This window comes from Danio rerio, chromosome 23 (genome assembly GCF_049306965.1).
Source record: "Danio rerio strain Tuebingen ecotype United States chromosome 23, GRCz12tu, whole genome shotgun sequence".
NCBI lineage: Eukaryota > Metazoa > Chordata > Actinopteri > Cypriniformes > Danionidae > Danio > Danio rerio.
Genome location: NC_133198.1, coordinates 44,005,001 through 44,017,500, shown reverse-complemented (window position 1 = coordinate 44,017,500; position 12,500 = coordinate 44,005,001). Strand labels below are relative to the sequence as shown.

The 12,500-nt window shown below is 38.1% G+C and overlaps 1 protein-coding gene across 5 annotated transcripts in view; it reads right to left on the bottom strand.

Moving 5' to 3' along the window:
- Window positions 1-12,500, bottom strand: part of cdh24a (cadherin 24, type 2a) — a 210,625-nt gene that overhangs the window by 50,243 nt on the left and 147,882 nt on the right. For 4 of the 5 annotated variants that reach the window (XR_012398708.1, XM_021470042.3, XM_073939333.1 and 1 more), the window contains one exon: window positions 8,764-8,945. Coding sequence is in view for 4 of the 5 variants with exons in the window: in XM_021470042.3 (XP_021325717.1) it covers window positions 8,764-8,945 (182 nt within the window). In the remaining variant the exon portion in view is untranslated. Of the gene's footprint in view, window positions 1-8,605; window positions 8,946-12,500 lie in introns of those variants that run through there. The other variant, XM_073939334.1, reaches the window with a different exon arrangement.

The window sequence follows — 12,500 nt, the reverse complement described above, 5'->3', positions numbered from 1 at the left end:
TGCTGTGTCTTAAGGGTCGAAAGTCATTAGTTATTTTTTACAATAAACACATTGTACTTCAATGGCACAGACCTATGATCGAATCTCCCATGATAAAACTGGTTTTTTTTTTCGATTTTATTGTTAAGACATAAAATACTGTTAGGGCTGTTGAACATTTGAATTTCTAAAGCAGCAGTTTTCTTGAAAAAGACGTAATAGTGCCATTAGTAACTGAATTGGAATCAGTCGTGAACTGAGGTGGGCCGTTCTGGCTTGAAACTCCAGGGCTGAAAATGAGTCCCACTCCGGCCCTGCCCATGTCATTATACAGATTTGTGTCCTGATATGTCACAAAAACAAGTACACAGACACACACACAAACGCGCGCGCGTGAGTTATCAGCACAGTAAACAGCTTATTGTCAGCTTATTACAACAATTTGCTTATTGTCATTGTGCTTTAGTAGAAGCTCTTCTTCATTTTTTTTTTCAATTATAGCTACATGTGACTTACAGACACACACAGTCCTTTAACACAACACACACACACTTCCAGCCCCAGCATAGTTTGTATGTGAACAAAAGGCTGGCTGTGTTCGCTGTGATGAAGCCCCTCGGGGGGCCGAAGGTTAAACTCTCTTTTTGCCGGCGCTAATATGCATGTTCGCTGGCAGACGTTTGCGCTGCAGATTATCCTCATTTACATTTGAACTCAGAGTCAGTTTAACTCATTTGCCGTTCATTCTGCTGGAACTTCTTGCTTTTGTTAATGGCTTTTTTTTGCATTTCAGTATTTAAAAAATACAACAAATACAATTACAGCTTTTTTCTTTCAAGTCAGAGTGAAAATGTTTTTAGTGTAACCCCCTGGTCCTACACCACCCAACATGCTCCGAGCTGGGATCGAACTAGCAGCTCTTCATATGGGAGTCCGTTGCTCTACCAAGGAGGCTAAAGAACATGGAATCTAGCGCAGAGGAGTGAGGTTTACCTGGACAGCACTTCACTAGCTAGCCTCCGCTACACTCATCCCCCTAAACCTCACCCCCATCTGGATCATGGCACCAATGTAACCTCCCTGGTCCTACACCAACCAAACCGCTCCGAGCTGGGATCGAACTAGCGGCTCTTCATATGGGAGTCTGTTGCTCTACCAAGAAGGCTAAAGATCATGGAATCTAGAGGAGAAGAGTGAGGTTTACCTGCTCAGCACTTCACAAGCTGGCCTCAGCTACACCCCCCCCCCCCAACCTCACTCCCATCTGAGTCACGGTACCAATGTAACCCCCCTGGTCTTACACCACCCAACCCGCTCCAAGCTGGAATCAAACCAGCAGCTCTTCATATGGAAGTCTGTTGCTCTACTAAGGAGGCTAAAGACCATAGCCTCTGGCATATGTCGCTAGAACACCTTTAAAGGTCAGAGGAGTGAGGTTTACCAGCACAGCACTTCTCTAGCTGGCCTACGGCATGAAAAAGCTGATATGAATTTTTTTTTTCATATTTCCTAGTTTCTCCGAAAGCCCACCGTCAAGAGGCTCTGATTGGTCAGCTAACATAATGTGCTGTGATTTGCGGATTGGCTCCATGTCACCAGGAAGTGACACACCTCTACTAGCATGCGCTTTGTCGTTGTGTAAGGGCCTACTCACACTATGCCATCCGTACCGTGCCCAGGCCCGTTTCCCGGATCGTGTGAGAAGTGTGAGTGCGCTGAATCGGGCTCAAGCACGGTTCACTTGGCCGGCCCTGGCCCGGTTGGAAGAGGTGTGCCTGAGCGCAGTTCACTTGGGCTTTGGCGCGGTACGCTTGTGAGTGAGTGCAAAATGCGCCAAACCCCGAAACCGAAAGCGAGACGTGACTTTTAAGGGGCTGTTTCATATGGATTTATTAATCATTCTTACTGTTCAGTGAACGCAAACTGCCGTAGTTTATTAACCCTTAAAGACCTAGAGGTATTTTGTGGGCACCTAATGGGCCTATATTATTATTATTTTTTTAAAGCAGTTTTATTTTTATTTTAGCAGTCAGACTCAAGTGTCATATATTATTTTAAACAGGAGAACCTGAAGTTTCAATCTGTATCATTTAAAGGTCCAGTCTAAAACTTTTTTTGGTCCAAAAACATAAGAACAGACAGAAAATATTCCAGAATTTTCCAGAAACGATTTTTAAAAAAAGTGGCATTTTCTAGTTATTACAAACAAAACCTTATGAAGTTTGTTTTTCTTTCTTTAGAAATACATATTATGATGTTTTATACTTCCAAAATAAATTTTGTCTACATCCACCATTCCCTGAGCAAGTTATAGCAATTTATTTCAATGTTATTCCAAGGCGTTTTTCAATGGGGGGAAAAAATGTATTTATTTACTGACAATGTATTTGCCCAAAAGTTCTGGGAATGAACTAAACAGAAAAAAATTGTTACAAAATAACAGAACACTGAAGCAAATTTGACTTTTTTCCAAATAATATATTTTTAGTTACCATAAACAACACCACTTATAATAAACAAATATAAAATAAGAAAATAATAAATAATGCGTCAAAGTCCAAATAAACATGGTGCAAATCCTCAGTAAATAAAATAGATATAAATATTTACTATACTATAAATAGTTACATAACGAAACTAAATTCAATATGGACCATCCTTAGGTTTTATGTGCCAGCATGGATATGGTTGTCTGCGGATATGTATATGGTTCGCGTGCAATGCAGACAAACAGCCCAACCTTTATTTGCGTCCTTTGAAAACAACAAGAGCAGCACTTCGTCTTTGCTGTGTCACTGTTTTGTCATGTTTTTGTGCTGTTGTGCATGCAAAAGTACTTAGTATGAGAATTTTTTCATGCAAAACTTTTTTTTAGCGTTTTATTTAGCCGCGCGTAAATGTGCAGCCTATCTCTCATTCCGTGTTGTTCAAATAGCTGATTGTTGGTTCACAAAGCGAAACCTATGCTTATTGGTTGAGATAGATCGAGTTTGAACCAATCTGGGCATGGAGGAGGGACAATGCATCCATATATCATGTCTGGTTTGTCCGGAGAGACAAGTGACGAGCGTTCCTTTGTCAAATCAGCGTTGTCAAAATTTGATGACGTAACCACACTGATTCCGGAGCCTCTGAAAGTCCGTGAATGTTATGTGATACAGCGATGGAAAGCTGAGATTCTCTTCTTTATGCCAATCTTTGAATTGTATGGATCGGATCAGCGGATCAAAAGTTATTAAACATTTAAGAGCAATACTTATTTTTAGCCGCGGGCGGCTGTCTCGGTCTTTAAGGGTTAAAGATGCAAACCCCTCACTGCACCTCAGCTGCGCGCCTTCAGCAGACCTCCTCATTCCTGCAGCATAAGGGCTTTATTATTGTTTATGAGCGCCAAAAGTGGCGGATCTGTTCGGTGAAAAATCTGACTGCGTGTCACCGCATCCCTAAGGACTGTTTGGCGAAATATTTGACTGCTTGTCACTGCATATCAAACGACTGAAACAATATAACTAGAGAAATCTCCACTGTGCTGCTGAGTAGGAGAGCGCTTCTCACTGAACAGCGCAGCACCGATGACGTAAGCGTGCCCAGGCCCATTTGTGGTGTGAGTGCGGGCCGTCGGGGGAGACGGGAGGGGGGACATACGTGCTTTGGCACGGTTCGAGGCAACTGTACCTAGTGTGAGTACGGCCTAAATATTGTCAGTCAGAAAATGAAGAGGACACATAAAAACATTTACAGGTTGTGGCTCACAATCCACAGTTTCTTCTATTATGGTTGGAGCTGCTCCTCCTTTAAGAAGTTTTTAGCCAAATCCAGCACTGGAAGTTCTCCTTTGTCAAATGCTAGAGCTATATCTTTATTATAACTCTCTGTAACATAATTGTTAGTTTTATTATTCTATTTATTATCCTTTACACAGTGGGGTGTAAGTGTGTAACCCTTTATCATCTAATTAGCCCGGTTGTATTTTTTTGTAGTCCCCAAATTTGTTCGCTGTAGTCTTTGCTAAGCGAACTCTGTAAAAGCCAATGTCTCCGTTTGCAATGAACTTTGAGCATCTTACATTCAGAGATGTTTACACAGATACAGTTCTTTCTTTCTAAAGAAAATAAAGTTTTAAGCCTGGTTTAAGTTGGACAAAGCTGGCTTTGGCTGAGCTCCCAGCCTGGCTAGGCTGGTCAAGCTGGTTTTAGCTTGTCATCTCCCAGCCCGACCAGCAAAGACCAGGCTGGAAATGGCTGGAAACCAGCCTGGAAATGGCCAAAACCCCTGTAAAACCAGTCTGGTCAACCAGCTAAAACCAGCCAACCAGCCTAGGTTAGTTTAAGCTGGATTTTTCAGCAGGGTGGCCTTTCACAGTCTTAGTATACTTGAAGCCAACGTGTTAGACAGAGCTATAAGAACACCGTATAGCGTGCCACGCTGCTCTGTCTAACGTGTTTTAGTCCATTACTATCCTGCACAGTGGCTTGTGGTGTTATGGATTTAAAGTAATCTACTAGAGATAATAACAGGAACTCTGCTTGAATAATTCAAAACATTACAATTTATTAGTCAGGTAAATGTGTATTATGCCAATTCATTCAGTCAACTCATAAACGATCACAAGACATCAAATTATCAAAGACAAATCTGAGATTAAAAGATGCATACCTGACTTCAAAATATACATAGCATAGAGCGTGGAGCTTGAGATAATATTGAGAAACTTTACCTTAAGTAGTCAATCCAAGAATCTCCTTGAGGAAAGGGTTGTGTTGAATAACAAAAGGCATTTGCATTTAGTGAAAGAGTTTCTGCCTATAGGAAAGGCACACCCTTCGCAGTGGTTCAACAGATACCTGAAGTTATATATCTATTGTTTTGATTATGTCTATTTCTGAGGGAATGAGACCATTGTACCAGACGCACTGAGACGTTTCAAATGATATCAAACATGATAAAGTGACTTGGATTAATATGGAGCATTCATATTTTGAAATGACCGTTCTGTTTGAGTAGAGTGTAAAACTGCTGAATGACCAAGAGGGGTTTGGGGAGATGTTTCAAATGCAAATGGAGGAAAGGAGGGGAGCTGGTTTTCCTGCATTCTCACCTGTTGAGTTGTGGAGCCGATTGTCTCTGTGTTTTCAGCTCATATTTGAATTGTCAAAGACATCAAAGTATTTGTGGTATCTCAAGTCTTACAGATTATTTGGCTTGTCTTAAGGAAAAACTCACTTCATTTTAACTTTTTATTTCTGAAAACAAAACAATATTTTTTTATTTGTCTAAGAAATCTTTCTTGATTGATTTTTATTTATTTATTTATTTTTAGATATTTGGACTAAAAACAAGACAAATCTCTCAGTAACAAAGGCATTTTGAGCAGTGTAAATACATGAAAAATCTGCATATTTCTACAGGCAGAGAATCTCTGTTGCCATGAAGTTAGCTAGCATTTTTTTTTCAATGTTCAACAACTTCAGAAAGCATCTCTCACCAGGGACACTCATAAGAGCCCAAACTTTTGCTTTTCTAACGGTATATTTACCACTTTCAGTCTATGGGACTGACTATTTGCACTGCAAGTAATGAAATCGAATGCATTTGTTCAGACAGTCAATGTAATCCATATGGTGCACCTACACTGGTTGCCATAGCAATGTAAGATTCAGCCTGATGCCAAAAGAGGAAAGAGCAATAAAATGCTTTTCTGTCTAAAGTTTGGTCTCGTTTATAGTCCAAATATTGAGAAATTCTCAAATCAAGACAAGTAAAAAATATTGGTTAGTTTTCAGAAAAGGGGTGACACGGTGGCTATCACTGTCATCCTTCTTATCCGAACATGCAGCTCAACTCCTTGTTCAAGCTCTTGTTCTCTCCAAACTGGATTACTGCAACTCTCTACTAGCTAGGCTTCCAGCTAACTCTATCAAGCCTCTTCAACTGCTCCAGAACGCAGCAGCACAAGTGGTCTTCAATGAACCTAAACGAGCACATGTCACTCCGCTGCTAGTCCGTTTGCACTGGCTGCCAGTTGCTGCTCGCATCAAATTCAAAGCTCTGATGTTTGCCTACAAAGTGACTTCTGGCCTTGCTCCTTCTTATCTGCTCTCACTTCTGCAGATCTATGTGCCCTCCAGAAACTTGCGTTCTGTGAATGAACGTCGCCTCGTGGTTCCATCCCAAAGAGGGAAAAAATCACTTTCGCGAACGCTCACGCTCAATCTGCCAAGTTGGTGGAATGAACTGCATCAGAACAGCAGAGTCACTCGCTACTTTCAAGAAACGACTAAAAACTCAACTATTTACTCTCCACTACACTTCCTAATCTGCAATTGCCTCTCAGAATATCACACTAACTGTACAAAAAAAAAAAAAAAAAAAAAAAAAAAAAAAAAAATATATATATATATATATATATATATATATATATATATATATATATATATATATATATATATATATATATATATATATATATACTAATACTACTAATACTTCCCTTCTTAGACTTTACAGATCTGAAACTTGCCTATAGCACTTATTCATTGTTGCTCTTAGTTGTGAAAATTGCTTCCTTGTCCTCATTTGTAAGTCGCTTTGGATAAAAGCGTCTGCTAAATGACTAATGACTAAATGTAAAATGTAAAATGTAAATCTCAAACCAAGAAGGTCACTGGTTTGAGTCCTGGACGGGCCGGTTGGCATTTCTGTGTGGAGCTTGCATGTTCTCCCAGTGTTTCTTTCCTCTGGGTGCTCCGGTTTCCCCCCAATCCAAACACATGTGTTATAGGTGAATTGGGTAAACTAAATTGGCCAGCGTATGATTTGATTTTTTTTTTCAAACAGAAATATCATACATAAAAATCTCAAAAAAAAAAAAATAATAATAATTAGTGTGAATGAGTATGTTGGATGTTTCCTAGTACTGGGTTGCAGCTGGAAGGGCATCCACTGTGTAAAACATACTGTATGCTGGATAAGTTGAAATATTAAATAATAAGAAAAATACTTTACTTTATAATTTCAAACCAAAAACAATATTTTTTTTAACTTGCCCCACTGGTATATACACTGTAAAAATATCCTGCCGACTTTCTAGTCATCTCAATTTACAGTATATAAATCAAACTGACTAAAAATATTAAGTTAAACTTTGAATAACTTTGAATAAATGTAGTCAGAACCTGCTTAGCGTATTAAAATATGTTTAAGACATCACACGTAGATATTGCTTGAAGCTATTAGCACAGTGACATGCTGTCCTGGGAGAGAACCCTGAGCTCAGAGAGAATTGAGCCCAAGGCACCCGACGGTCAACTAGCATTTAAGGGGGTACGAGATCAGGTAGGTCTTGAGAGCTCCCCCTAGTAAAGGAGGAAAAGGAGGAGATGGGGTGGATGGGGGATTCTTCCAAAACCAGGATAATGCAGTAGGTTGAAATCTGTGGATTTATTGTAGGCTTGAATCAATCTGATTGGATTATCACTGATTACGGATGAGAGATCAATCATAGCACGTGCTCCTCTGGAAATCAGTTTGTAAAACTTCACTTCATTTTGGCTTTTTTTTTCTAAAAAACAAGCAATATTTTTTACTTGTCTTGATTAAAGAATTGTTCAATATTTGAACCAGAAACGTTTTTTTTTTTTGTTCATGTTGTTACAGTCATTTTCTTTCATTCCTTCATTTATTTTCTTCCAATATTCTGGGGTCGGGTAGTGGGGGCAGTAGTCTTAGGAGAGAACCCCAGACTTCTCTCTCCCCAGACACTTCCTCCAGCTCCTCCGGAGGATCCCGAGGTGTTCCCAGGCCAGACGAGAGACATAGTCCCCTCCAGCATGTCCTATGTCTTTACCGAGGCTTCCTCCAGGTGGGACATGCCTGGAACACCTCCCTATGTAGGCATCCAGGAGGCATCCGAAACAGATGCCTGAGCCACCTCAGCTGACTTCTCTCGATGTGGAGGAGCAGCGGCTCTACACAGAGCTCCTCACCCTATCTATAAGGGTGGACCCTGCCTTTTTTATTGTCTAGAAATGCTTCTTCGCTTAAACATGTATTATATTTAAACCAGAAACAAGACAAAAACTTTTAAAAAAGAAGATTTCTTTGCAGCTTGTGATCATCTTTGCCATATGCACATCTATATTGTATATACAGTTGAAGCCAAAATGATTAGCCCTCCTGCTAATTTTCTTTTCTTTTTCAAATGTTTCCTCGATATTTGAGCATGGAATTTTTTCACAGTAAATCTGATACTATTTTTCCTTCTGGAGAAAGTCTTATTTGTTTTAATTCAGCTAGAATAAAAGCAGTTTTAAATTTTTTTTAAATTATTTTAAGGTCAAAATGATTAGCCCCTTTAAGCTATATATTTTTTTCGATATTCTACAGAACAAATTATCTTTATACAATAACTTGCTTAATTGCCCTAAAGTTAACCTTAATAACCTAGTTAAGCCTTTAAATATCACTTTAAGCTAAATACTCCTATCATGAAAAATATCTAGTCAAGTATTATTTAGTGTCATCATGGAAAAGATAAAAGAATCAGTTATTAGAGATGACTTATTAAAACTATTATATTTAGAAATGTGTTGAAAAAAAAAAAAGTTCAACCAAAATACAGGGTGGCTAAAAATTTTGACTTATACAACTGTATACTGTGTCTGAACACACTTTTCACTGTTAAGACTGCAAACAAGTGAACACTTTTGAGTCGGATAAACCATATAATTGGATTTTGGCTTTGCTTTGGGACTGTGTGGATTGTTTCCGTTTCTCCACTCCTACCTTGTTTAACAAAATCACAGCCTCCTGGTTCAGCCCAGTTATGTTGAATGTGTCTCCAGACTCTCCGTCCACGATCATGAAGTCCATCCGTGCGTTTTCACCCAGGTCTGCATCTGTGGCTGAAAGACGACCGATCTCCACCCCGGGGACGGCCAATTCAGACACTGAAAATGACCACATACCTGTGCAAGATGGAGATGGAAAAAGTTTAGTAAAGAATGAGACAAAAACATGGAAAGATTTGTTTGTTTAATGCCACATCACTAGCTGTTTCATGGGGAGATCAATTAAAGCAAAAACTGTTTACATAATAATACACTGTGACTGCAAATTAATAATTTTATCATGAGTTTTAGTCATGTTTCTAGTCTAAATATCTGACAATTACTTTTTTTTTTTTTACAATTAAATTGTTTTGTTTTAAGAAGTATAAAGTTAAAATGAAGAGTGTTTTCCATAAAACAAGCTGAATGATCTGCCAGTGGGCTTGGTAAAATAGATTCATTCATTAATTTTCTTGTCGGCTAAGTCCCTTTATTAATCCAGGGTCGCCACAGCAGAATGAACCATCAACTTATCCAGCAAGTTTTTACGCAGCGGATGCCCTTCCAGCCGCAACCCATCTCTGGGAAATAAAATACATTTATTTCAAACTGAAAAAAAAGTAAAGTATTTTACTTACCCCACTGGCACATAATTTTGATTGTTTTTTTTTTTTTTGACAAAGACTCCTTATTTTAATTTATTACTTCTCTGTATTTTTACTTGTCTAGAAAATGTTTCTTGATTTAAGAATTTTTAGATGACTGGACTAGAAACAAGACAAAAAAAGACAAAAACAAAAGTAAGAGTGCAGAGCAAAATAAGTAGGAATGCCCTTTTCGCATTGTAACAACTTATGAAAAATTAACAATGTAACAAAGATGAAACAAAAAAAAGAAAGAAAAAAAGAAAGACAGAAAAAAGAAAAAAAGAAAAAAGAAAGAAAAAAAGAAAGACAGAAAAAAGAAAAAAAGAAAAAAGAAAGAAAAAAGAAAGAAAGATGAACAGATGGATAGATGAATGAACAAAGAAAGAAAGGGATAGATAAATTAATGACTGATGCATGGATGGATGGATAGATGGATGGTTGGACGGACAGATGAATGAACAAACAACAGAAAGAAAGAAAGAAAGAAAGAAAGAAAGAAAGAAAGAAAGAAAGAAAGGGATAGACATAAAGAAATGGATGGATGAGTGGATGCATAGATAGATGGACAGGTGGATGAACGAATAGACAAAAATAAAGGGATGGACAGACGGATGGATGGATTGTTAAATAGATGGATGAATGGATGGAAGGACAAAGAAAGAAAGGGATGAATAGATGGATGGACGGACAGAAATAAAAGGATGGATGGATGAATGGATGGACGGATAGATGGACAGATGAATAGATGGATGGATGGACAGACGGAAGGAAGGACAATTAAATAAAGAAAGAAATGAGCGATAGATAAACAGGAAGGGATGGATGGATAAATGAATGATTGAATGGACGAATGGACAGAAATAAAGGGATGGATGATAAATAGATGGACAGATTGATGGATAGATGGATGGGTGATGGATGGATGAACAGGCGGACAATGAAAAAAGGGATGAACGGATGGACGAACAGGCTGATTGACGAAAAAAGAAAGAGATGGATGAGAAAAGAGAAAATAAAATATCAATAAACAGAAAAAAAAGATCAATAGACAGAAGGAAAGATCAATGGACAGAAAGAAAGAGGGATGGTTAGATGGACGAATGAATGGACTGAAATAAAGGGATGGATGGATGAGGGATGAACAGATGGATGGATAAATAGATGGACAGATGAATGAATGGATGGATGGACAGATAAATGGATGAATGGATGGATGGATGAATGGATAGATAGACAGATGAAAAGAAAAAGAAAGAAAGAAAGAAAGAAAGAAAGAAAAAAAGAAAAAAGAAAGAAAGAAAAAAGAAAGAAAGAAAGAAAAGATGGATGGATGGATAAATAGATGGACAGATTGATGGATAGATGGATGGATGAACGAACGGACAAAGAAAAAAGAGATGGATGGATTGATGGATAGATGGACGAACAGACAGACTGACGAAAAAGAAAGAAAAAAAGGAAAGATGAATGGACAGAAAGAAAGAGATGAATGGATGGTTAAATTGACAAACGAATGGACAGAAAAAAAAGAGATGGATGGATGGATATGGGATGAACAGATGGATAAATGGATGGATGAACAGATGAATGGATAGAAAGATGGACGAATGGATGGATGGACAGATGAATGGATAGAAAGATGGACGAATGGATGGATGGACAGATGAATGGATGGATGAAAGGAAGGAAGGAAATAATAACTGAAATTCTTCCTGGGGATACATTATTAAAAACATCCATCAAAATGCTCAGAGTATAGAAATCTTGTCTAGTTGTCGAGGAAATTCTAATGAAATAGGAAAAGAGGCTTGACAAGAACATAAAATCATGTCATCATACAGACCCTTTACATCCACAAAACTGTCTGTTTTATTCAATCTGACCTCTGGCCTAATCTAGACCCTCTTATTAAGACCCAGCCAATGAGGTCTTGCTTTGCCTTTTGTTCGCACAGGCAGTTTTTCTGCAGTTATAAGACAGTTTAATAACCGACTTCTCTTTGTGTGCAGGCCAAAAATAAAACGAGAAAACCTGCCCGAGTCTGTTTAAACCTAATTAGAGACAGCAAATAACGCAGGCAATCTACTGCATTCCATGAGAGAATTGAAAAGTGTTTCTCATCTCACATCACATCTCACACCGTGATCAATCACAATAACAAAAACACAAAATTTGTTACCAAAGAGTTCCCAGTCGTTCAGAGTTAACTTTTATGTGCTTGGTGGGGTGATTTGGGTGATTTGTTTGCTGGATCGTGACAAAGAGTGATGTTCTGGTCACTAAATGTGATTTGGGCACTGCTGCAATGTAAGTTTATGATTTTTCTCATATAACTGCGAGGCACAAGTCACACATTAGCCATCTTAGTAAAGTACCAGTGAACATCTTCTCTAAAAGACATGCGAGTTCAATGATAATTCATGGTAGCAAAAAAAAAGAGAAAAAAAAGGAAAGAAAGATGGACAGACAGGTGGAAAAAAAGGAATAAAGTAAGAGACATAAGGAAAAAAGAAAGGTATGAAAAGAAAGAAAGATAGATGAAGAGATGGGAATAAGGATGGCTGACGGATGCATGGATGGATCAACAGAAGGATGGAAGAAAGAAAGAAAGAAAGAAAGAAAGAAAGAAAGAAAGAAAGAAAGAAAGAAAGAAAGAAAGAAAGAAAGGAGAATACATCAACATCTGGATGGATGAACAGATGGTAAAAAAAAGAGATAGATGGATGGATGGATGGATGGATGGATGGATGGATGGATGGATGGATGGAGAGAAAAAAGAAGAGAATGGATGGATAGATGGATAGATTGACAAAATGAAATGGATGAATGAATTGATGGATGAACAGAAATAAAGAAAGATAGAAGAATAGATAGATGGATGGATGCATTGGATGGACAGACAGATAGATAAAAAATTAAATAGAAAAAAAGAAAAAAGCAAACAAACAAATAAACAAAGAAAGGGGTGGTTTGATGAACGAATAGACAGAAAAAAGGATAGATCGGGGGATGGATAGATAAACAGAAAGAAAGAAATGAATGAATG